Raw genomic sequence first — 26,855 nt, 5'->3', positions numbered from 1 at the left:
TCAATGGCTTTTGTTTCCCTCTGTTCAATGACCATAATCGTGGTTCGGCGCACTTCCGCGTGTTTATCGTCCGGAAATAGCGAATCCACGATTATGGATCAACGCGACGATACGTTCGAAGGATTATGTCCTTGGACTAGCTGGCCCACTAAGGGAACTCGAGTATAAACGGCCAATTACAAAGTTCCACGATTCGATGACGTTCCGATGCTTGTTGGTTGTCGGTGGCCTTGAACGTTGAGCTTCGTACAGTTTGCTCTTGAAACTTCGTCGAGGAAGTATACCTATTTGAGGAACAGTAGGATAAGGACGATCGGAAAATACACAATTACGAATTAATAGTAATCGCGAAGGAAAAGGATTGCTGGTGGTACGACGCGAGATCCTAATCGATACAGACCTCCCAGCATCGAAATCGCATCGGTATCGAGGGAAACTCACGAAGCAGCATTCCAAGTTACTAAATCACGATAAAATCGAATAAAAGAGATCCTTGCGAGAGATGAATCCGCGCTGGTTAGAAGGATAGGCGGCTCGTTACGGGCGCGCGTTGGGAATGACAATATTTCCAGGTAGCCGTGCGGCCAGCTCGTCAGGTGTTCGGAGTTACGATAATGTCTAATAACAGCGACGATGGAAGGCGACGGACCGGCGGGACAGAGATAACCAGAGGAAAAGGAGGAAGGAGAAGGCCAGCGTGCGGCTCGCGGCGTGACACGTTGTATCGGACCAGGTGGCCGACCGATTTGCCGCGACCACAATGACGCGTGGGCCGTGGAATTGTCCTGCGTCCGGCCTTTTTGCCTTCTCGTCTATCGTCGCGATGGCGAAACGACCCGTGAGAGACTTCTGCGAGAAATTGCATCGCATCGAACCAATCCCGACCCTCTATCTCTCTGTTTCTAACATCCTGCGCGGGAGTACTTAGTGATTTATGATTATTTTCGTTGACCAGGTGTTGCGTTAGAAGGTGGATCGAAGTAAAGAAAGCGTTACTGGTTCTTACTCTTACGTCGAATAGCGGAGGTTTAAAATTCCGAGAAAAAGTTTCTTAGAAAATCTCCTAGAAGAAGCGTATTCGTGGATAAATGTCCGTGGCAACTGTTACAATGTGATTTAACGTAGAGTCTGGAAATCGAAATATCGCGCGGCTCAGGCATATAAAAATGATAATAGGCGCTGTAAATTTACGTTTGAAACGTACTCGAGATATTGTCTTCTGGGACAAAATCCAATTAACCTAGAAACGAGACAAACGAAAGGGTGTGGAATGGAACGAAAGGAAACGACATAGGACAGGCGAAGGTAAAAGTGTCGTCTCGGTTTTGCTTCGAATTAGGCGTCTCCGGGCACGAACACTCGCGGAAGGAAGAAACGATGTCCCGTTTAATTCGTCGCGCGTGGGTGTTGGCTAAGAAACGACTCTAAGCGTCGGCCGGCGTGAGCACTCGGTCACCGGAGTTCTTTGGCTCAGAGATCCCTCTCCGACGCCCCTTTCCCGCCTCGCGCGATACGCCGACCGATCGAACAGCCTTGAATACCAACGATCGTCACTTCCTTCCTCCCGTCAATGTTTTCCGTCGCACCGGCTACTGAATTTCAATTCAACGCCTCGTTTCGATGTACGAATTCCTGCCGCTTGTCAGATTCTAATCTACTTCGGTCTACCGCGACATGAAAGTCGTCATTTTTATTTCTATATAGTATTCAGCGAAAAAGGATACTTCCAAGATGACCAATTCGAATAGAGGCTGTTCTTAAAATCGATCGTTATTCGCAAAATATACTGTTACTACAAATCGATGAAAATATCTGGGTACCAACGAGCAGTAAAGTAGATACGTAAACCAAATACTCGCGACAACATCGAAGTTTCAGAAAATCGAGAATCCAGTCAATATCGTTTACCGATAAAGTTTTTCGAAACGTTCAACTACCCGCATAATCCAGCAAACCAGAGATCCGTGCATCGTACGCGCATAAAGTACTTTGAAATACTATCAATTACGATCGAAGGTTCGGAGCAGCTCGGAGCGAAAGAAGATGCCTCGAGTCGTAAATCAAAGGAAATGGTTCGTGTCCACGACAGAAGCGTTGCCGTTCGTTCGAAAACTAGCTAGGGACGGGGCTCGGAGCCGGTGACTTGCAAGAGAAAATAGTCGGCGCGATTGTCGGTGGATTGGCACGTGGCTCGTCGCCGGGCCATTATAAAACACCGTGTTACGTGCGTGGGCCGGGCATGTAAGCATCGCTAGGTGTGCGCGTCCCTTTTTTCGCGCGAGCACGCCACGAATGCACGCACAGCCACGGCGGCGCAAGGATTTTTACGGTGACGAGGCGGCAGCCTGTGTATATACGCGGCGATTTCAATGCGATACTTTCAGCCGCGGCTCCGATTCGACATATCTCGATCCGGTTCGCCCACGGAAACCCGGAGCATGTCGATGTGTATGAATATGCAATGATAACGCGCGCGATTTATTTATAAGTATGACGCGGAGATCGATCCCTCGAGGAGGCAGGCGTGAAAAATCGACATAATATTATCAAAACGCGATGTTACGAAACGCCCGATGGAAAGCGCCTCGCTATCTCGAAATTGCGCGCGTCCAGGCTTGACGCGAGAACGCGCCGTAGCACGCGCCGTAAACGCAAATATATACGGTGATCCGATTAACCTTATCATCCGTGGCGGGCATTGTTCTATCGCGTGGTTTGTACGGCAGGAAAATCGAGTTACACGAATATCGTAAAAAGAAGGGTACCGAGAGAGCGATTCTTTGGAATATCCAGATAAAGATATGGTTTTATCCTTTCTGAATTAATATGGTTATAATGAAATGATATATAAATTTAATATCTCACAGCATCAAGAATATATCTCTAACATTAATCCGTATGAATCACGAACGGAAAAAATGTAAGAAACACAGGAACAGTAATGTTACACGACAGAGGCAATTAAACATTCAACCATTTTTCGCATTTCTGAAGTTCGATACTTTATGTAAATAATACAAGGAAGCTATTTATAAATGAGAAAAAGTCGGTACCGATCGCTGGAATAAAAGTACTATCTCGCGCGACAAGTTCCCGCATCGAGCGCTCGAACTTTTCCACATAACTGGATCACTCTTGAACGCAACGAATAATAAAAGAGTTCTTCGAAGTGGTTCACCCTGTACAGCGCGGGAAACGCTGGCGTCGTGTGTCCGCCTTCGATTTTTCCTTCGCGCCGCATTTTTGTCACGGTTACACACTATCGTATGAATTGTGGACCAGTCTCGGCGATTGGTTATCTCGCGAGCGGCCGACTCGGCGAGTAAGCGAGCGAGCGCGCGCCGTTACGTTCTGTCCGCGCCGCGCTGCGTTCCGAGTTAATTCGAGAGTACACGCGCGCGACACGCGATAAATTAGATAGAACGTAAACGAGATTGTCGGAACTATTCTCGATCCGCGAAATCGATCGCCGCGTAATTTATGCCCGACACGTGTGGGATTATGAGCGGTGTCTCTCGTCTCCGTCTATCTCGCGCTGGTAAGCTTATCTCCGCGGGCCGTGCCGTTGATTTTTCGAGCTGACATCGTCTTTCCGTTCGTACGATTGAATTTGTGTCGTGGAAAAATTGATTTTTACACGAGTCGCTACGGTGCTGGCCGTGGTGTATCGACCGTTCTCGAAATGGAAGGCGATAAGTTAAGAGATTCATTAAAATCCATCATACTCCGTATTCGATCGAAAACAGCGTACTTGAAGTCTCACGATAGGCGCTGTAAATCATTGAAACTAACGCGGAGATTTCGACGAGAGAGACGTCTTTCGCGAAGAAAGGTCCGAGTGAAATCGTCGAAGAGCCTGTCGCCTATCGCAGTCCGGAGACTTCGACGCGTGGAAAGAAACGATCGCGCGCTCGAACACGTCCTACGTGGTTTTTCACGTGCTCTGTCGATGATTCGCAAAATGATTCGCGCGAAGGGCTAGCTCGGGCGAACGAAGTGGGTTAACCTCGCGGTGGAAGGAGCCGCGTTCTACTCATGGCCGTCTTGCGGACGTCCTCCGGCAGAAGACGAGCGTTCGTACGGCACGACGATGGCGCGAGCCCGAGGCCGTAAAAGCGTCCAACGTCGGCTTTTACGGCCAGTAGAACCGAAAGTTACGATCCTGCTTTTCATTTAATTAATTTCACCGTAAGCGCCCTCGAAAGATCGGGCGTGCGTGTAACGCAACCGCGGTCTCGCGTAGAAAAACGGTGTTTTTCGTGTCGCCGCCCCGGTAATTGGACGTCGAATGGATTTTTCAAAGCGTATACAAACTCGGCCGTATAATTAAGTCCGGTAAAGGTATACCGGGCGACTTTTAGCGCTTAGAGGAAAAAGCGCGAATGCGCGGAACGCGTCGATTCCTCTGGAATCGGAGCCGCCCGCGTCTAAAGGCCCGTGAATCCGACAAAACCGACCGAGGATGGAACAAGCGATCGACGCAGAACCGCCTCGACGCGCTGCGCACGATCTTCGCTGACTTTTTATTATTGGAGCCAACTCGACTCGTGGACTGCACGCGCGATTGCGACAGTTCGCTGATTTGCATACTAGAGGCTCGGATCGTTTAACGTGTCCACGTGAGCCGCAAACAGGTGGTTGACTTGTCGTTAACCTCGTTTGCAAACCGAATGTGTACGGAAGATATTTCGAAAAGTATTTCGTTGGTAAAATTCCCTTTGGCGAATTGTCACCAAATCTTCGCTACAGCCAAGAAACAATTTCTCGATACAACTGATAAATTCTTCAACCAGTTGCTATTTACACAGACTAAAAGGAATGAAACTTTCGAGAAGGAGGTTCGTGGAAGGTGGACCGTCTTTCGTTAGGAAACCAGAAGGTATCGCTTTAATCGACGGCCGGGCCAATTAGCCGGCCATTACGAAATTCATTTGGTCAAGGAGAGGAGCGAGACGGTGAAAATGTGTCCGCTTTGCTCGTCGAGTTTCCCCTGCCAGCTGGAACAGACCGGAGACAAAAACAAGCACACCGCCGGCACGGTCGCTGTTATAATGGAAAACCAGCCCGTCGCGTGGGACGTTTCATTAATGAAGATGTCTCATTAAGCGTTCGACCGCGGCAAACCGAGGTTATCGGCTTGAGCTGCTGGCTGGAAACGAGGCCTCTGCTCAGCCATACCGAGCATAATTCTGACATAATTTTTCGTTACGAAACGATCGTGCATCGGCCAGCGGCACACTACATGACATTAACGAACTTTTAGGGTGTCGTTGACCTGTTTGTATCCGTGTCGTACAATTACCCTCGCGATCGTGTTCTTCGATTAATTAACAAAGATTCCAGTATTCTCGTCATACAAATCGTGCGGTGTCATGGCCGATTTGCTTAGATTTCAACTTGTCAACTTATTTAAGGGAATTTTAGAATAGTCGAATAGCTGCTAACACTCGCTCGATTCCGTGTGCAAGACGCATTGTGGAATCCAAGCATCGCGCCAGTCGCGGCCTGCAGAACTCGATGAAATCCTGTTTTTTTTATTAATCGACCCGCCGCTGGAACATGTTTTCCACTGCGAGGAATGCCGAAATTATTGCACCGTATGGACACAATGTCTGGCAAACGTGGCAAACGATCCGCGTACTTTTGTCAAGAGACTGTACAGTACCTTGTAGGTATATTTATACGTTTATCGTAATTACAAGAGGGCAGAAGACAAATTTTTCGTAACGACGTGTAACATTAAACACCCCCTTGCATTATTCCCAACTATAACATTAAACAGGAATTAAAACCATTCTACGGAATAACGTAGAACGTTACTATCGAGACCTGATTTGTTAGAGTCAAAACGCCTCGTGATATTATCGCATCCTCCTCGTAGTCGTGCAACGTTCGACGAATTCACGAAGACGGAGGCACCCTGGCGAATGGTAGAACGTTCGCCGAGGAGATCCGACACGGAGAATGCCCGAGTAAATTTTATCGAAGGATTCCGTGCCCACACGAGGCGTATCGAGGTTCGAATCGACCTTAAATTACTCGCGATTCCCGAGCCGAAGTCGTCTCGAACTTTTGAGTCACACCCGGCCTGCCGTCCAGGCGCACGGATAATGGCGTCGCCGCGCGAAGAAAGAGAGATAACTTAGAGACACGAAGAAAGACGGTTGGAACGGTTGACCAAAGCGAAACGCGACGATTCTATGGATACAGGAGCGAGAAAGAGATCGAGGGATACTCGGTAAAGTCTCAAATCGGCCCGCACCCTTCTGCCAGCAGAATTTACGATTGTCCACGCGAAAGCGTAGGTAATCGTCGATGATATCACCGTTATAAATAGGCACGCCTCCTGTCTCCCGTATATTTATACTTGCACACAGTCGCGCGACGCTGTACACCTACCTGTCCGCACGAATATTCGCGCGCACGATCTTTCTTTCTCTTTCCCCTCCTTTTTCTTTCATGGGTATTACTCTCTGGACAGCGCAATGCCGCGCGCGTGCATAGCACACGTACACAGGTGCGTTCTCGTCGAGGTGCGCGCAACTTGTCTCCGAACAGTGACGTCGGAATTACGGGGGCAGCGGCCCACCGGCATTTTCACGCGGGAAAACCTTCTCGCGGGAACGTCGCGTTCTGGATATTCCACATAGCGACTCCGATTCTAGACTGAGGAGGCGAGACTCCGGTTGCTTTCTCGTGGACGAGATACGAGGACAATGGAAGGACGAGGAAACGAACGTCTTACCAAATACTTTGCCGTGATGCAAACGACTGTTCGCTGAAACGACGAAACCGGTAGCTACGTGCGAACGAAGTAAGGCAACGCTGCGATCGAAAAGTTCCCAACGCTGTCAGTTAAATACTTGGTTCCGTTTCGTTCTTCTCTTAATACAGGTCAGTTAAACTCAGCCTACCGTATTTCGATATGCCTTCAAAAAAATAAGGTCGACGCCACTGTCGACAGGTACGCGGTTCACAAGCGGCGCGTACGCGTTTCGGAGCTCGGCGTGTGCGTGAGGAGAACGCGGCTCGGTTCGTCCACTGGCAAAAAGTAATTGCAGAATAAGGCGGCCGATAAACGCGACAAAATGACGTTCTAAAGACTGCAGCCGGTGGTCCGCGGCTTTAATGAGGCTCTCCGCTCGACCTACCTGAGCATACGCGCTACGATTCGTCCAGCGATCGAAAGACAAGGCAGAGAGAGGACGTGGATCCGACGCGGAACAAACGCACCGCGGGGGTCGTCCGTGCGTCTCCGCCTCGACGTATTTATACGTCGATCGATCGTACTCGCCTCGCTCACGTGCTGCGGGGGATAACGTATGCGAACGCGGCAAAAAGCAACCGCGGCTCGTTTGCCGAAGGTGAAATCAATTTTCGGCCGGCAACATTTTGCCGCGTCTTCTGCTCGTCTCGTAGCCTCCGCCGCCATGACGGGAGTCCGCAGGATCGTTGCGTGCGTCGTGGCTCGGCGTCCAGCGCCGCAAACCCGGCCGCGATGAGTTATCGTTGGCCACTCGCTGTATTGTTGTTCGACGGTGTTGCTCGAACCGATGTCGGGACGATGTTACGTCCAACTCGCGCCGGTGGTCGGTATAACTTTCTTGCGACCACGACCGGTCGTTCGATATTAACCTCTTTCTTCCGACGGAACTTACGACGAGAGCGAATTTGTTGAGTTGACGGAGTGTACGTAAATCTACGTTGTATTTCCATAGCATTAAATTTTTGTCGACGTATGAAAGTACCACTAAACGATACGTACGTTTAATGTACGTACTTGCATGTCATTAATCTGCCTGTAAATATCATAACAGCCACAGTAGCGCGTTATTACTTTTCGTAGTGACCTATTAAAATTTTATGACGTAAAAAGTAAAAATTTTCAGATTCAGTGGCTTCCGGAAGGAATGTTCGCGAATCGTGCAATCGGCAAAGGAAATGCTACGAGTAGAATCAGAGGTATGGGTTGCGCGGTGCTAAAGGGAGCGACTCGTAGAAATATCTATGGATTCCAAGTCGATGATCGGTCGGTTATAACGAGCGACTGATTACACTGGCACCACGAGCATAATAGCGGGGGACTCGTTAAAGAGGGTGAGCTTCGGCCGCGGATTACAGGCGTTCATGGCTCGCGGATGCTAACAGCCAGGATAACTGCAACGTGGAGTTGCACGGAACACAGTTGCGCGATTACAGGCCGTCTCGCATAATAACCGAGACTAATGCGACCGGCAACCGATCGGAAGCGAATGTCGTCGCACGGCGAACCGTTAGTCGTTTTCATCGGTTATTCCGGTCGTCGAGAACGACACTTCCTCCTCCGCGCGCGCTGGAAGTCAAGATCGATCGACGGTTATCGAGGCCGTAGACGTGCCTTGATGCAACGGGAAGCTTTGTCCGGTTGTTCTATTGTTACCGGCTGTCAACGAGATTCGTTCTCCAGATATAAATAAACCGATCGAAATAAAAGTTTCTTGGATGGCGAAATATCTTTTTTCAATACTTTACATAGTACTACTACTTATCTTACAAAATCGTAATTGCGGTAAAGCAAAAGTACACGCTGCAAAAGAACGAAAAAAGAGTATCTTTTAAAATCGTCGTCTCATTAACATAGAAAGGAAGAACGATACCTGATTCCTCTCGTTACGGTGGCTGGAGAAAAAGTTTAATTCGCAGAAAGGATATAAACCGGCATTCCGCGATCGATAAAATTCGTGGTACGCGAGCGTCGATCTTCCGTTACGATCGGTAGCTCCGTTCTGAACGAGGAGCAACGTCGTAGCGATCGACGGTATACGGTGACGATGTATCCTTTTCATGGTTACGAGGCCGAGATCGGTGGCCGTACGACCCGATAAAAACATCCGGTGAATAGCGGTGTGCCCGAGACGATTGCAGAGGCGACGAATCGGATCGGGTCGGTGGCGGTGGATCGTCCAGAAAATCGCGAGAGACTCGCGACGAGAAGGATCGTTGACGAAACACGAATCGGTTGCTGAACAAGAACTGGAGGTTACGCCGGCACGGCGTTCTCGTTTAAGGGTCATAAAGCGCGACGACAGGGGCAGTCGTACAAAAAGGTAGCAATAAAATGTAAATGTACTCACATTCCTTGTTGCGATCCATGGCGTGTTGAAGCGACGAGTCGTCGACCTCCGCCTTCGGCGGCGACTGATTACCCTCGGCCATCTCTGTGCCCGATCCTGGAACACCCGCGGTCTTCCTTCCTGCCACGTCCGCCGCTTTATCCTGCTGCGGCGAGGGCTTCGTGCCTTTCTTACCGTTTCCAGCGTCCCTGCGGGTCCGAGCGCGGACCGAAACGAGCAAAACGTGCCGTTTTGTGAATTAATCTTTCATACGTCGATACGTCGAACCGACCAACGGATCGACCCATCGATTCGTGGTTGCCATCGCTTCGTGTCCAGGAACAGGAGGGGAAGGAGGAGACGAACGATCGAAGAGGAGAACTCGCCGGCAAAACGAGTGTCAATCGGCTCCGAGTCCATCCTTTGGTCGTGTTTTTGCCGATGATGAAGGAATGACGGATCAATCGACACTCGGTTCAACCGAATGGAACGTTTTCATCAGAAAGCGACGAAAACCGCTCTCTCTCTCTCTCTCTCTCTCTCTCCTCTCCTCTTCCACCGCATCCACCGCGAGTGACTGACCCCTTGGCTCCGAGCAAGAAACCCTTTCAGGATATTATTGTATCGAGCGGTTCCGTTCTCTTCGAGTTTCTAATAGATTCTGCTCGTTTTTGCACAAAAACTTGAATATGGACGTTTTTTGTATTTTGCCGGAACAACGTTCGTTCTATTTCAGTCGAGAATAAGAGTTTACCGCGTTAACAACGCTTTGACTCGAAACTGTCGGTACTGTACTTCGGTTATTTAAATCACTTGTATCGCTTCGTATTTATTTCACATAGTAGCACGTTGTTCTTTGCTTATCCGTAAGGCACCTCGAAACATCACGAAACAACCCGCGAACAACCATCGACTCTGTATTTAATTTTGCTATTGTAACATCGATTTTTTCACGAAACACGGTGTAACAAAAGTAGCCAATTAAACTTTATCCGAAAACACGTACGCGGAGGCAGTTTCAAAAGTCTGAGCAACTTTGTTACGATCTCCGCGGCACCGCGTTATCTTCCGCTTTATTAAGCGTTATTTACGTTACTGCCTCCGCGTGGCACAGCCTCGCGAATCTCGGAGGCCGTATCCTCGTGTTCCGCAAGATGATTTAGAGCGCGTGATAAACCGCGATATAACATCGATACGCTTTATCTTGCGGCGTTTCAGCGCCAGGGAAAGCGTGGAACGCAGCTCGATCCGCGATATACGCGCGCTCGTTCGCGGACGGTATCTCGAAGAGTTCGAGCCCATAAAACCGGGTCATTCGAGGCGAGAACGCGAATAAAACGCCGGCGAAGAGATAAGAGCGGACCGAACCGCGGATAAAAAACTTGAGTTAAAATTGCGGCTGCCCGATGGAATATTTTAAGGTACTCGAAAGAGAAAGTCCTCGGGATCGAAGATCGCTCGTCAGCTTGTTCGATAGCAAGGTGGTTAGAACGTTTATGTTCTCGCGTAACGATTACGTGGGAACGTTAAATCGTACAAGTTAGATCGGTCGTGAATCGTCGAAAGGAACTCCGTTTTCGCAACAGTTACACGGTTATCGCGACCAACTTGCCGCGGCCGCGAGTAAGTACTTGGTAGAAATAATAAACTGTCGAGAAGAGAGCGCACTGGGCTTGCGTTCTGATGCTAGCGTGAAAACGATAGGCAGATCGTAACCATAGTCTTAGGTATAACAAACGTGTGACGCGTTGTACGAAAAGTATTCGATAGAAGCAACCGTATCGCGAAAGATATAAAAATAGTGGGGTCAGTCATTCGAGGAATCGTAGTCTGGAAAGACGGTTGTTGCCGAGTGAATTCATTTGCAGGGTAATCACCTCTCGTCTTTGGATTCGCGTCTGGCTTCCTTCCTGTCTCTTTCCTTGTCCTTCAGACTGTCCACCTTCTTCGCCTTAGACTTCGACTTGGAATCACCTTTGGCGACCTTGTGATCAAGGACGGCACTGGTGTCGGCGGCCACGATGCCCTCGGTGTTCAACTGACCACCGGAAGTACTCGACGAAGAGGAAGTCGAGGCTCGGGTGTTAGTATAGTCCTGCACGAGGAGCGCACCTCGTTATCCGGGATTCGTTCAAGGACGCTCGAGGGCCACCGATGGCGACAGGGGGGACAGGAAAGGACAAGCAGCTTACCTTAAACCACTCCGGGTATATAGCGCTGATGGTGTCTAGAAGATCCTGATCGAGCTGAATCCTCCAGAATGGGGAGCCGCTGTCCAACCTGTGGCCAGACTCTGCAACGAACAAACGCGAACGCTGTTACAAAACTTTTTCGCGTGAGAACAATTCCTACCGATTGCGAGAAAAAAGAATATATATGGGGAAAGATATCGATTTTATAAAAACAGTTCGATGTTTCAAAATGATCCGGTAAAATACAACGATGAGACGCGTTCTGAGAACATTCTTCTTATAACTTCGTGGCATTAAATCATCCAAGAGAACATCAATTCCGAGTAAAGTGGACGATATAAATCCGATCGGCGCCGATACGATGTCGATCGACGCATCCTTCGCTATCGCGGTCGCAGCGATAAAACACCGTGGGGCAACGAGAACGATCGGAGCCGAGTTTTTCTGGCAATTCTATCGGACGCGGTTCGTCGCGAATCGGCGACCTCATCGATCACCGATCGAATTCGCGACCGATTAAATGTAGGATTTAGAGCGTGCAAGCGGTTACGACCCACCGCGCGAAGGTTGACCGGTTGGACTCTAAGGAGTCATTCCCACCGCATAAGGGCTAATGGTACCCCGACGACCAATAGCCCGAAGGCGTATCAAAACCTCACGGAATGCCGGCCGCTTCGTTTCTTTCGTGGATTCCACGGGATTCCCTGCCTAATTTAAACGTTCGTCCCTGCCGGTTGCCGCTCGGAAGGGATCACCTCTGGACACGAACCAGACGAAGGACGAGAAATCTGTCGCTGTGCACCGGGTTTCGTTGGCCGACGAGGTGGGGAGACGCTGGAGGGGACAGGGGGGTGGAACACCTCGTTACGACGACATTCTACGGGCGAGACGCGTGCCCTGCCTTCGTGATCGAGCCACGAATCGGGCAGACAGAGATCGGAAAAAGGAGGAAGAGTGGTCCTGCGGGACTTTCGGACTGCTCGCCGACAGAAAACACGGATTCGAGACAGTCCATGTTCTCGACTCGTAAGTAACCTACGGGAAAAACGCGGTTTTCTACACCGACCTTCGTTAAACGAAGAGACATCACGCTCTCGAATAGATCCTCGATCGGTGTAAATGGATCTAGAATCTGAAGCATAGATCTATTTCAAGCTGATAGCTCGTAGAGATGATCGTTTTGTTTCTTTGAAGCGAATAAACGTGACGTCGCTAGCAAGAAGACTTCGGTCAGACGGATCCTATATTTTCGTCTTGCTGCAACGAAAAGATTCGTCTCGCGTCTCGAGCGAACCAGGAAGTCCTCCGACACGGTATCTCGAATCGAGCTGTCGGTCAGGATCGAAACAGGTCAGTTTCGACGATCAGACGTCGAGAAGATTTCACCTTAACCCAATAAGTGATTAGTGGGCCGGTACGCCGGGAGAGCGGAATAAATGGTCAATCAGTATGCGCGTACCGGACAATCCGCTGTAAATCACGCCGTGAATCATTCGTCGACATAAATCTAGTCTCGGAACGGTGATCAATGCGATCCGGACCGGTCCCGGACACATTAGTTAAACGCTGTGCATGCCGTCGTTTACGGGACACGCATCGCGAGGCCCGCCCGTGCCTCGGAATCTCTCGGTTCGAGCGTAAAAACCGATGCCAACGGCCTAATAGCGCCGATTCGAGGGGAGCCCCATCGGAAACGATACATCACCGTTCGATCGCCGATCCCTCGATCGGATAACACCGCAATAGCCTCGTCGGTTCGACTGTTCCTTTCGGTTAACGACACCTTTCACGGCTGTGCTGCATTCGCGAGCCTACCGATCGCTTCTCGTTCGACGTTCGATCGTGCTCACCACGCGATCCAACGAAACCGATTCTTACCTCTCCACGGTGTACACGGTCTCGATCGAGCCTTTAGAATTTCTCGTTTCGTGTCTGATCGACGTATATACACGGACTGCTGGATTTTATCGATTCGATTAATACGGAGACGCAAAATGACGGTCGACACGAAAGCAAAAGGCGCTTGAGTTAGCGCCAGCTACTATGTAACGCCGTTCTAGCTACTTATAACCAACTGGTTCCTGCTGAGAATACTTCCAACTTCTCTTCCAACATAATTACGATAATATGGAGATACTCTACCAGGATCCTCTTCCAGATAGAATACTAATTACGTCGCGCATCGTTGCCCATACATCATCCGAATAAGCTGTCACTACTGGTTTCACGCAGACCGTAAGAAGAACGATCGACTAGTTCCTTCTGACAGAAGAAAAAAATGGAGAACCGCGGGATCCTGGAAGCTCGGTCTTTGGTCCCATGGCCGACACGATCCACTAGTCGACCGCAGAAGGTACGAGAGCAGGCAGAGACAGCGTATCGCAAGAACGGTCCGTGGCCCCCGAAAACAATAACAAACCTCGGTGACTGGTTTAGCCGATCGAAGCAGAAACCTCAACCCCGTCGCAGAACATATTCCGTGGAAGACCCCGAATGCGAAATGCATTCCTTGGAAGCGGCCACGGCATCGGCCGCCAGTCGAAATTCGGGCAAATAAATCTCGCGCTTCTCTCCTCTTCTTTCTTCCTCCCTCTCTTCTACAGAGGACTTCTCTGGTTCGCGTCGTTCCACCCGTCCTCGTAGTCGTCTTAGTCGTCGTCGTTGTCTTCTTCTTCTCCTCCTTCTCGCTCGTGATCCTTCGATCTTTGATCCACTTGCACACTGACGAACCCGTCCAGCGGAACATGCTCGCGAGTATACGTACACGTGTACGCGTCCACACGAATTCTAGCGCGTTTTATACTGGGTGACGTGCTTTCGATCGTGGAACTATCACGATGTAACCGGACGAAGGTCGATCGATTCTTTGTACACTAGGTTTTTGAGCGTTTCTAACAACCTCGTCCCTGTAAAGGTATTTACTTGACGTTTAACGTAAGATTTTTTATACACAGGCCTGGTACATTTTACAGGTCGATCGAATCAGGTACGGTACTTCGATATTCACAAGTGGAGTAGTACGTTAACTTTAGCGGCGATTTGGAGCTTGTAAATCTGATACTTCGATACAAGTGCCGTCATCTTTGTTCGAAACTTTCAAATTGATTTCCTTACAAATACTTAAATTTTCTATTCTTGACGGACGCTTAAAACTTTCCTTGAATCATCCCTTTGGCCTTTAAATTCGGTGACGCGGGAACGATTATCGAAGCTACGCTGCAAGCAAAACCGATTCGCGATAAACACCCTGTACAAACGGATTGTACACGTGCACAGGTAGGCCGCGGGCCACGTGTGCGTGCTCACTGACGTGCGTGTAGAAGAGAGAGCACGTGCGTGTTCGCCCTTGCATTCGACTGCAGAGCCCGTGAGTCACTCTCTCGTCAGGGCCTGCGCTGGTAGCCGCGAAAAACTGCACGCTGCACTTCGGGAATGTCGTTGGCATGTACAGGGTGTTCCCCTTTGCTGCCGTCTGCCTGGCCGACAAGAACGGCGACGGTTTGCCTCGGGATTTCGCTTCCCCCTTTCTTCTATCCTTTTTTCCCCGGCTCGCGGCCCTTTCGAAGAACCGCCGCGAGTCCAGGGCTCTTCCTACTATCGTCCAGCTCGTTCGCTGATCGTTGTACCACGGAAACTTTCCTTCTTCGCGGAAAAATCCTTCTTCCGTGCCATTGCTTTTTATCGTTTATTAAGCGACTGCTCGAGCAACTCGTCCTTTTTACATCGATTATGGATGATTGGTTATTGGATTCGAATGGGTGCGATCACGCGACAGAAACCTTGAAAAATGCTGTCCACCGACATTCACCGAACCATTCGAAGAGAAAATGCTCGTAATTTTGGGAATTAATCGTGGCAATTTCCAAAATTGCCTCTGCGAACCGGATCTCGCTGGAGATACGTGTCCCGAGGATCCTCTTCGATACTCTTCGATGACTTATTACCCGAGCGACGGTCTGCTTCGGGACTCGTGCGGCCTATTGCTCGTTTTTCCACTCTCGTCGAGAGATTATTTAGCACTCCATTTGTCGGCGGCATTGCTGGATTATAGAGCATCGAGATCGACCCAGTTGAGAACGACCAGCGTTCCTCGTCTCTTTCCCGCTCACTCCTCTTACCTCGCTTCTTCCTGCTTGCTCTTGGATCCACGATGCATGCGCATATTACGCCTGCACCGAGCATCGATCATACGTGTTGTTATTTTCACGCCTATTCCCTCGGTTGAAACAATGTTTCGCGTCGAAACGGTACCGATTGTTTCGATTGGTTCGACGCACAGCCCGGCTAATTATAACGACTGCCTTTTCGCTGAATCAATCTGTGCAACAGCACCTCTCGTCCTATGCACGAATTTGCCAGTGCAGTAGTCGTAGTTCTACCTGGCAACACGGTAGCCGTAGCTTCTATTTGGCCGTTTTATTTTATCTGCCAAAAAGCGCAACGATCACCTCCAAATCTCAATAAGCATAAATCAGCTGGATTCAAAGGAGATTTCCAGCAGCAATAACTTTTAATCGCTATTGCGATTCAAAATACGATGCGCGAGTAGCGTGTTCTTTCGAAATAATCGTGCTGGTGGATGGAGTGGAGTGCGGAGGGTTAGGCTGCCGAGCGAGGAAGAGAAGAACGAATGAGGCAGTAGGCGCGGAGGAGGAGGCTCGCTCACAATAGCCGTGCTTTGCCGCTCATTAGAGACGGGGTCATAGGTCGGCTGGAACCGGCGCTTTGTGCCCCTCGTTCCTGTAACTCACGTACAAACAATGTCCACGCACGGAGGATCCCCTTTTCTGCCTGTACGCGAGAGCCAACGTAACCCGACCGTGTTCGATCCTTTGTCCAAAAGTCAGCGGCGTTAATGAAGGAGCTTTTTTTGTCGAGCGGCCGACCCCGCTGTGGGCGTAGTCCAGTGGCCAAATCGAGAGCAAAGTATCCAAGAGGATCGACGCACCACGATATATGTATTCGCTTCCGGGATCTCAACTGCGCGTAATTTACAGTGATTCGTCGTATTTCCATCTTCCTACGGCTCTCGATTCTCACATTTTCCGTCAGATACCTTTTTAAAGCGCAACGAACGAAAATTGTGTTTATTATAGGAGGAAAAAATTGATTAAAATTTTCATACTTCTTTCAATCGGTATCCAGCATATATAGTTCGACCGGTCAAACTCGAGGAAAAAAGGAAAAAAAAAAGAACTCTGGCAAAGAAGAGTTTACCTCCACCTGTCGACGCCGCCTACTCGCAGATACTTTTCGTTTCAGATTCGCTTGGCTACGTTATCCATCCACGATTCAAAGAAACGTTGGGCCAACGCGAAGATACATCAGCTTCGGGAATCAAAAGGGCTCCCAAGCAACTAATCATCGATTAAGCGAGCGTCGGACACGGAGGTGGTGGTCGTCGCGGAGCGCAACCACCTAGCTTCCACGGGGTGTTCCTTTGTTCTCGGCCGTCCCACACGGCCGGGTTCCATTGAACCCGGTACGATTATAAATTGCCCCGTGAAAGCGTGGCCTGGCCTATGTGCGGCCGGCAGCGTGCACTTTCCACACGCGTAACGCCCGCCAAGACAACGCACACGTACACGGGTAACAGCCCGAGCAAGCGGGGAGACTTATTTACCGGAGGTACAGGCTCCACTTAACCCGTAACCTCCAGCTTCGTATATCTTGTCGACAATGCGTACACCGATGAATTCAATACTTCCACCCCATACCCTCCCCCATCACCGAGCTTCCTCAATAAACTCCGACCGGAGAAATATGGCGCTGGATCAATGGTACTTTTCACCGGGTCTCTCTAGTTCCTTACCGCGCACGGTTCTGACTCTCTTCGTGGATCATCCTTCGCGTCTCTCGTGGGTGGGACGCGCTGGGTGTCCGACCATCGCTTCTCTGTCTTAACACGAAGGCCTATTTTCTTAAAGTCGCGCCGACAAGTTTGAAATTTCTCCAAGTGGTAATTGACACGCGGCCAGGTTTGTTTAACGGTGATCGCAAGAGCCAGATTTTTATCGAAACGCGAAGGAGTTTCCACTCGACTCGGCTTGTGCTTTCATCGTAAAGTTAAATCGCTTTGTGGATAGAATATCTATGGCGTTTTCACTTAGACTTTACGATGTTCTTTTCACCAGTGATCGTCGAGTAGATTCGATATTCCTCGTATAAAGATCCTTGCGTGCATTAATCTCGAGGCACAGAGGCTGCAATGAATGCTAATTTCTCGAGCATATAATAAAGCAGCCTCGATTACGGTGGACAGCTCGAACGGAATAAGACGATGAATTCAAATCGATACTCGTTTCGGCGAAGAATCGCCGAGTGCGATCAACGTTCCTCGAAGAAGCTCCACGGAAAGTCGGTTCGTGGGGGTATCGTTATGAAACAAAATCATGTACCGACGATCGATGCTACCGATGCGATGTCAGGGCGCGTCCCTTCATCGTACGACTTCTATTTTTTTCCGGTCTACAGCACGATGCTCTGTGGGCGGAACATTATGTAGCTGACGAAAGAGAGACCGCACGGCAGATCGATTTGCCTGAATCATCGTCGAACAGTCGATCCTACCAGCGCGCTTGGATCTTTGCCTCTCGTTTTGTTCGTCTCGTTCGTTCCAGGTGGATCACGATCGTCCGTGGGCGGGACGTTGCCGAAAGAACGCGAATCGCCTCGATTGAATCATCCTCGACCGTCTTCGAAGCTACTGGCCCGAATCGGTCGATCCTTCCAACAAAACTCGTATCCTCTTGATCCTGTTTTTCGAATTCGCAAGGAGACGCTGAGTTATCGGCCAATCACAGCCATTTTATGAGCGTAAGGTAATTGAACACGTCGAAATCGGACTCGATTCGTTCTCTTTAGCCTGCGCGAGATTCAATTTCTCGCACACGAAGTTGGTAAACAGAGAGGAAGCGTCGAACTTCGGAAGACGAAGCACCGATTTCACCGTGTCGAAAGATTCCAGCTCATAAATCGTGTCTGTGCAACTCTGGGCATTGAGAAGGAATCGGGTTGCAAATCGTGCCGGTTGCTACGTATCAAGATATTTTGGCGAGAAGTCATAACGCAATTGGTCTCGTTTCGACGACCGGAATATTGGCGACGATTTCGAAAACTCTTCCTTCGCGATGACTTTCCTCTTCGAGGTTTCGAGCTTTCAAACGGTATATTAAACGAGCAGGCGGCAGTCATCTGTGCTAGAGATTAACGTGAAACGTGATAACGATATAAATAGAATATTCTCAAGTGTTTGAGAAAAATAAAACGATATTTAGATTTAGATCCATCTAGTTATTCTCCTTCGTCGTAGTCGTTTCGTTTGTATAATTTTGCCGATGAACAATGTCAATACGCGAAATCCTACGATATTAAGATCGTAAGAGGAGCTAAAGGGGAATGTTCGTTTCGATGGTGGAAAATAGTTTGTGACGCGCTTGGCACGGAAGTCCAAGAGTCGATACGCAACGAGACGCAACGCAGCGCAACGCACTCGAGCCAGGACTGCCAGGAGTCTTTCGTGCAGCTACGTGGACGTCGTCGTCGTAACAGCCGGTGAAAGTCTTGCCCGCCAGGATGATTGATGTCGCGGGCGCAGCTCGCTCAGGCCGGACAAACCTCCCTTCACTTCATCGCTGACTTCGAATTCCTTGTTTTATCGGGCAAGAGCCCCTCGTGGTATAAATTTCTAGCGGTCGATAGCGGGCATTTTTGACTCGCGAATCGGTTCGTGAGAAATGTCGTTGGGAATGCTGATCCGCGGCCGCCTCCGGGATATTAATAATCGGCTGCCGGAAAAATCGACGAGCAGCCGCGCGCGACCACCGATCGAATACCTGCACGATATCCGAAACAAGGATGAGAAACCGTTCAAATGCATCGTGGATTATTAAAAAGACGCTTAAATAAGATAGTATAGTCTTTAAAGGAATCCAAATTTCGAGAGGAATTTTCTACGGAAAAGAAAATAATGCGACAGGAATGAAGAATATTCGACGAATTTTGGATATCTTAAGACGAAGAATTACATAAATTCTTGGTAAATTATCTTATTGCCCTTTATATTTAATGCCTCAAGATATTTGCTGCAAGATCGAAGCTTCAGAATTAAGCCTCCTCTATCAGAATCTAATTCATACACGAGATACGTTACAACATGCAGATTACAATACGCAGCTCGTTCGACACCGATCGCGAACATATGTTCCTCGGTATTTCTCTAACGCTCGCGTTATCGGAATCAAGCTAGCGAAACTATCCGCGTTCGTCGCCGTTCGAAGTAGCCAGATAAACTGCTTGGCAATGCATCCTGACACGCTACAATGCCTGATACACGACGCGTTCGGTGAGCAGGGATAAAAGTCAATTATGCTCGAAACGTTTCGCGATACCGACGTACCGGTTTAAAACCACGAATTCACCGAGGTGTTCATGAAAGAATACCCGTGGTTCAAGCTATAATAGAGGTTTATCGGGATGTGAAAATAAATAATTGGCACGTAGATCGGGACGAACATGGGTCGTGCATAAAGATCGCGGAGAAAAATACGAGCTGAGAGAAAAAAATAGGCTTGACGATCCACGGTGTTCGTGTCGACCAGCGAAAAAGTAGCCGAAAAACAATTATCGGCGAGCCTTATCGTCCTACGGTATCCCCAATAAAATGGTGTCGCGGACACATAAGTGGCAGGCAGTCGCGTTGCACTTGGCGGCGGTTTATACTTGGAAATGACATCACCGGCAATCTCCGGCATACACCTAGCGCGTAATCGACGGACGAAGGCGTATCAGCTGTGTCGTATCTTATTTCCGTCTTGTTCCCCTGCACCGTGTGTCTTGGCCTGGTCTGGAGAGTGGCGAGCACCGAGAGTAGTAGAAAATGAAGCGCAGGCGGGACAGTTCACCGAAGCGATACGACTGAGAAAAACCACCAATACTACTATCTCACGAGATGAAATTCGCTTTTTTTCCAGTCATGTTGGTTCGGTGTCATGATTCTCTCTCGGTTATGTCGATTCGGTGGCGGGACGGACGGACACGATTTGAGAAAAACACGACGAGATAGTAAGTGTTAGACCGGCGAGAAAAGGCAACGAAAGGGGCAGAGAGAGAAAGAGAGAGGGAGTGCAGGCCGCGTGTGGGTCGCGTGTCGGTAAAGCAAGCTTATGCCTGGCTACGGCTAGCCAAGCGTGAGATGACGAACAACCTTGCCGCGATTCGCTAATGGTTCGCTACCGGCGCGCGTATCCTTGCACGTTCTCTGCTTTAACTTCGGACTTTGCAACGATACGCCTATCGTTCGTGTTGGAATAGATATCTTGCATTTTTAAGACGGTCTTCGAAAACCGACGCGAAGCTGTTCTTTCTGTTCTGTAGCTACTAACGACCAGTATTTCACTGAACTGAAAATGAATTTATTACAAGACGACTCGGTAATTTATCCTGCTCTTCGTTTCTGATAGTTGCGAGATGGAACAATGTTCGATCGGTATATGTCGTAAGAGCTAAGACTCAAAGTAAACGCCAGCTGTGGCTAAAATCGCTCGAGGGTGGCAAAGGCGATGAAACTAGGTATATTTTGAGCAGAAAAACGAGAAGATCTCGATGGAGGACTACGGTGAGCCGAGGACCGTGTACGAATTCACGTTTCCGCGAAACTGAAACGCCCATTCGCTGCGCATTCCTAACTTTCTTCTATCCTCGAGGGATCGTCCGAATAGAGAGCGATTTCCTTTCTTTGAGCGTGTCCGGATGGACGTTTTGGTGGATCTAGAACCGGGCTCAGCGATTCGTGGAAACGGCACTGGCAGAAAGAACCGTCACGTTCAATTTTAACGACGAAACCGACGGATACGCTGGAATTATTAATCAGCCAGTTCTTACAGGATTGCCGATCCTCGGGGATATAACATTAGCAATTTCATTCCTCGCGCTTCCAGGATTCGCATCGATATCGATTATTTAACGAACTTCTTCGCAGTCCACCGGACGCTTTCATATCGTCCGCGGAGCCAATGTTTTGCCTGCTTCTATTTAGCTCCCCTGCGCGGCCCGTTTTAATTAGTCCGAGCAGTGGAAACCAGGCTACCTTCGTTCGAATCGCATACCTTGCTCATCTTCCAGAAGAAATCAAAGAAGCTACGATGGAACGAGCGAACGAGTATTCGTAAAAGCGAACGTAGAGACATCATTTGTAGAGAATAATTTTAATCGTAGAATCGGATTTATGCCAATAATACTTTCGCAACTGTAATATTTACGACGTTAACGGAATAATCGTATAATATAACGTTCGATGAACAGAAGGTATCAACGAGGTAGTTAACGTACAAACACTAAATTCAGCGATAATCAGGAATTCTTCGTTCGTAGCAATCGCGTTAAGTCGATCTTACAATTCGTGATCATAAAGTAGCGGCATGCTTGAGCGTCGTCCGACTAAACCGTTAATCGTACCCTAATCCCCTGGTCGCAAGCAGGCAGAGAGATCGAAATCGAGGGAAACTGTTAACGTGGCTGATGAGCCTCGCGGGTACACACCTGGACCACGCGTGAGCCCACACACGCACGAGAGTATAACCTATCACGCCTCCTCGCGTGACGTCACACTTGGCTATATCGATGTTGCTTCCAGAGGAGGCGGGAGCGAGGGGCAGAAAAAAGGCCTCGATCAGCCAGGGAAAAAAGGAGTGACCCGAACCGGTCCACACCGGGTCAACAGCATACACGCCACCCCCGTAGGGCCCATCGTGCAACGACTTGACGCGCATCTAACGGGTGTTTCTTCAAAAATCTGGGACACCCGTATCTCGCGTCGTGAACGTGCCAGGAATAAATATTCGAAGGGAGATGCTTTCTTCTTTTCTTTTTTTTTTGGTATAAATAAGCGGTTGCGTGTCTTTCGGAGTTCCGTATTTATAATGACACCTGTTACGAAAAGGAATGTTTCGTATCCATTCATGCCGAAAGTTTGCGACTTCTCACCCTTAAGAAGAAGAAGAAGAAGAAGTAAATTTTTTAAATTAAAAAGCAAGCACAGCGAATGTCCCAAGGAAACTTAGTCGACAGTTTCATCCAATTTTTGAGCCATTAATCAGATGCCGTATCTCGTGTAAACTTTAATACATATTCAAAGGAGACTTCGGTGAATGTGACTATCGATGTAACCAGTGATCGGAGTTACAGAGGATGTTGGGAATACTGGAAGTACGTAATAACTGGTAGCGCTCGATGCGATCTAATTTACATTTTAATTTAAATAACTCCCGATGCAAGCTATCTAGATATCAATGATTCCAATTACATACAAGTCGCTTCTCCTTGAGAAGCTATCAGCCCTCCGATAACGACGCAGATCTCCGTTGGACCTAATTTCCCTCGGAGACAATTACGAAAACCAATGGGGTCGTTTCCCTGATAACGTATCGCATTTGTGTCCCATAACGTCTTGTTTATTCGACTGAAATCAACGAGGTCGAGGCGCATATGGGCAGCGAAGGTATCTTCATCTCGTCTGTCAGCTAGACACAGTGCTTCATGATTATCTAGGCAGACAGCTTACTACCTTTATCAAGAGATGTAATTTTACCAGAACGCGTCCAACATACCTGCATTATCCCGCATGTAACTTGGAAATACCTTCGAAATCGGCTATTAAGTTTATCGAACGTTTAAAATTCGCGTTCACTGAGCTATGAATTTTCTTCGCTCCCAGCCATGACGAAGGCTACTAAATCAATACCTCGCGAGCTGTCACGCTGAAACACGAATCGTTAGTTGGATAACTAAGCCTCGTTGACAAATTAAAATCGTAAATATCACGAGGGCACGACTCCCAATTACCAACGTTGTATACGTCTTTCGACGTATTCACTTCCTTCTCATTATGAATAATAAACAGCAGCGCGTAAAAGTCATAGTTCGATATTCAGTGTCCGAGTACGTGTACATAGCAGGAGGACACATCCTACTCGTAAAAGTACGCAAGTGAAAAACGTGACGAAGAAAATTTACAGCTCTCCCATCCTACCTACCCCTTCTCCTACCCCTTCTCCTACCCCGTTTTCCCATTTCTCACGGACGAAAGTTTTTTCGCACAGATCTTTTCATACATCATTCGAAAAAGTTCGTGACGATCTCGGTAAATTCTTTGATCTTCCTCGAGCGCTAAATTGTGCGACGCGACACCGCGATGAGCGAAGCGACCGATACTACAGCTGTCGTGCGAATGTTACGATTTGTCTCTGTGTTTCGTTCCAGCGAGAATCGCCGTGTGAAAGAATTCTTAAGCCGTGAGAACAGGGTTGCTCACCCCGTCGCGGATCATTAGAGGATCGACAGTGCGTTCTTTTTCGCGATATTCCCCGATTACGCGAAACTCGATCAACGTTTTGCTCCCGCGACGATGCAACGTGTTTCCATGTAATTGCCGCGATAGTCCTGGCTGGAATGCGCGGAAATCGTGCGAATACCCTCGCTGTATCGGCAACCACGAGAAGAGTAAAAAGTACTTTACAACACTGATAGCAGGTTATTAGCGAATCGTCGTAGGACTGTTCATCATCGCGCGCCACGGCGCCGCTCGTGCGTTCCTCTCGCGAGTTTCTCTCTCCGTTTTCCATCGTATCCTCGCAGCTGCTTCGCCTCCTGCGCCCGTTTTTCTCCCCCTTCTCGCGTCTCCTCGCGGCTGGTTCTCGCGGCTGGTCCATTTCTCGAAGTCGACCGAGCCGCTCAATTATCCCGCAGGAATACAAGATAATAATTGTGAATATTAGCGGCGTTTCGGAAGTTTAATGAAAAGGACGTGGCAACGCGAGCCGGGAGCCGGTAGCAAATTATTCCTGGATACTGCCACGCATACCGGTGCCTCCGCTTTTACTACTTCGCCGGCTATCCCGCCATTTATCATTCTCAACGTGCAATCGAAGCAGCGCGCCGCACGCCAGCCAATGGGAAAATGAACGCGTTGCCAGCTGAAAGCTACCGGCGCGGTGCTCTAACTACCCGAATTCCCCCATTGCTCGACCTAGTTGTTCTCGACTATGGAGGCCGGATTGCCATTGATTTTGCTACTTTACAAGCTATTCCGAGCTGTTCCGTTTTCCGTGAAACGTTTCATGATTCTACGATGATTTAAAAGCGAAAAGAATAATAATTGCACGTTCGTGTGTATAACGTCGTTATAAATAAATAAATCTTGCCGAATGGTATACAGCATCGTCGCTGCGAAATCGTAATCACATCGTGTCCGTCGTTCGCGCCAGTAGAATTGTCCTTTCATTGCAAGCTGAAATCTTCCGGAATGCACAAAGCGTTTAATTACCTTTGGTGACTCGACTCTTCAAAGCAAGCAGTCATCGCAGACTCAAGATGCGAGAATCGACAAAAGCCCGAGCAAGAGAAAGGTAGTCAAATTTACAACAGCGGAGAACAAAGGGAGCTGGGCCATCGTAAAGAACGTATCGCGCGGTATTATAGAGGGTGCCCGTTATTTATTACGCATAAAGATTCGCGCCAACGGCCAGACGTTGCTTTACTTTTCGTGCCTCCGTTCGCGTACCGTGGCTTAATTATTTATTGCGCGTAAAGGTGCCAGAGAAGAGCGACGCGGTCGAGCAGAAAATCCTTCCGAGTCTTGGGGGCGCATCGAAAAGCCTGGAGACGCGCCAGTCTTCTCCACCGTCTGGGTAATTTACAGCTACGTTGATTACCTCGTAAGTCACACCCACAAAACAGAGAAATTTCTGTGGCTCGTTACGATTCAACGGCTAAATCGCAGTGTTTAAAGTATTAACGTTTAAGGGTAGAGATCACGATACAGGGTGTTTTGATTCGACTAAACGATTAGTCGTTTGTAATCCTTGCTTCGATCTAGCTAATTACTATGTAAATGCCGCAGAAAGTACAATGGAGTGCCAATATCTTTTGTAGCTTACTGTACTTTCGCGTCATGAAAATAGAAAGTAACAACGGCGACATCAAACCCTCGATATTCCATGCGACGAAAGGTTTCTGTTCTTTAACATTGTCTACTTCTGGAGGATCGGTTTCGCAACGGGGAAATCGAACGAAAGAGAGTCAGAATAGCGGCGCGAACCGAGGCAGGAGCAAAAGAGAAGGCGGAAGCGGCGGCGGCGGCTGGCGATTCCGTGTTCGGGATTTTCGAATCGTCGAAGAAGACGGACGTCTCAATCGGCGGCGCGGAACGTCCACGGTGGTCGACAATGGCGAGCAATCGCATATATATCCCTGGTGAGTCGGTGTTCACGCCTGCTAATCACCCAGGGTTCAGGCCTCGTACGAGGGTGATTAATGGATCGAGGCCGCGTCTCGGGTACCGCGGGACAAAGTTACGAGCGAACCTACCGCAGCCCTATATCAATCCTGATTTCCTGAGGCTGCTTTCACAAAGGAGCCCTTCTCCTTCCCTTCTACGCCTCGCCGCGGCCCGACCCAGCTCATGCCAGATTCCTATGGTACAGTACAATGAAGAAGCATGCGTCTTATCCTGTCCCGATTATTCCCTCGCCAGCCCCCGACACAAATTATATTAAAATGTACATGGGAAATGCGGTGCCGCGCGTTCTCTACCAGCCCCGTCGCTTACTTTTCGGCAGTTTCGAAGAATTCCAATATAGAATTTCTTTTCTCTCCTGTCGCTAGACACCGGATGTCTATGCAAATTCACATTGTCTTCTAAATATATCATAAGAGATTTTTCATTTTGACGTTCTAGAAAATATCTACGTATCTACGTGTGCTAAGGCCAAACTTAATTTCTCTGTTATTTATCCGATCTTTCTTAATTACATCCCTTTCCCTGACGAATGCTGGAAGACGACCAGCGACAGATTTCTAAATAACCACCGTAACTTTTGCTAACGAATTACGGCGCGCTTAAGCACGACAACAAACAAATTGACCATTGGTTATATTAAAAAACCAATATCAGAATGAGCTAGCCGATTAACCAGACAGACCGAGTGCCAAACAAAACGGCTCGTTCAGCCGCCTGGCTCATTGGATGCTAGTCTGCTCTCGACAAGAAGGTAATATCTGCGCGCGTTACGCGGAATTGCGTAGATGCCAGGGCGCCGGGAAAAATATCGCGCTGGAGAACGGAGAATCCCGAGGCGAAATATCCGCAGAATGCACGTCGGGGAAGCGAGAACGATTTCTCACGGTCGCGCCTGACTAGTTGCGCTGGCTTGTTCGAGGATCGATTGTCGCGCGGCTCATCGATTAGTTTCAAAGTGACTAATACGGCGCCGTTCAATTTGCAAATCCTCCGCAGAATGGGCACGCGCCAACCTCGTTTTAAAACGACTATCCAACTAGGAAAAAGTTATCGTCCCACAGAGCAGATTAATATCGCCTGGCTCTCAAACGCTCGAGTTATCATGTACATCGTGGTCATACATTTGTAATGTGCGAATGAAGTCAGAGACATTCTAAATTGCGTTGGATTTTCAAGAAAATCGAATTAGAAGACGTTGATACACCAGCGGGAAAAGAGGAAAAAGAACGTGTTGCTAAGATGGGATGTGTATTCTCGGAGAAACCAAATCCTTCG

The 26,855-nt window shown here is 48.8% G+C and overlaps 1 protein-coding gene across 8 annotated transcripts in view; it reads right to left on the bottom strand.

Moving 5' to 3' along the window:
- The window catches only part of LOC139997945 (uncharacterized), a 281,403-nt gene that overhangs the window by 65,986 nt on the left and 188,562 nt on the right, over window positions 1–26,855 (bottom strand). For all 8 annotated transcript variants that reach the window (XM_072022036.1, XM_072022035.1, XM_072022041.1 and 5 more), the window contains 3 exons: window positions 11,285–11,385; window positions 10,970–11,187; window positions 9,114–9,301 (listed from right to left, as the gene is read on the bottom strand). In XM_072022036.1, the coding sequence (XP_071878137.1) occupies window positions 9,114–9,301; window positions 10,970–11,187; window positions 11,285–11,385 (507 nt within the window). The remainder of the gene's footprint in view (window positions 1–9,113; window positions 9,302–10,969; window positions 11,188–11,284; window positions 11,386–26,855) is intronic.

The sequence above is a fragment of the Bombus fervidus genome, chromosome 2 (genome assembly GCF_041682495.2).
Source record: "Bombus fervidus isolate BK054 chromosome 2, iyBomFerv1, whole genome shotgun sequence".
NCBI lineage: Eukaryota > Metazoa > Arthropoda > Insecta > Hymenoptera > Apidae > Bombus > Bombus fervidus.
This window is presented reverse-complemented; position numbering and strand designations above follow the sequence as displayed.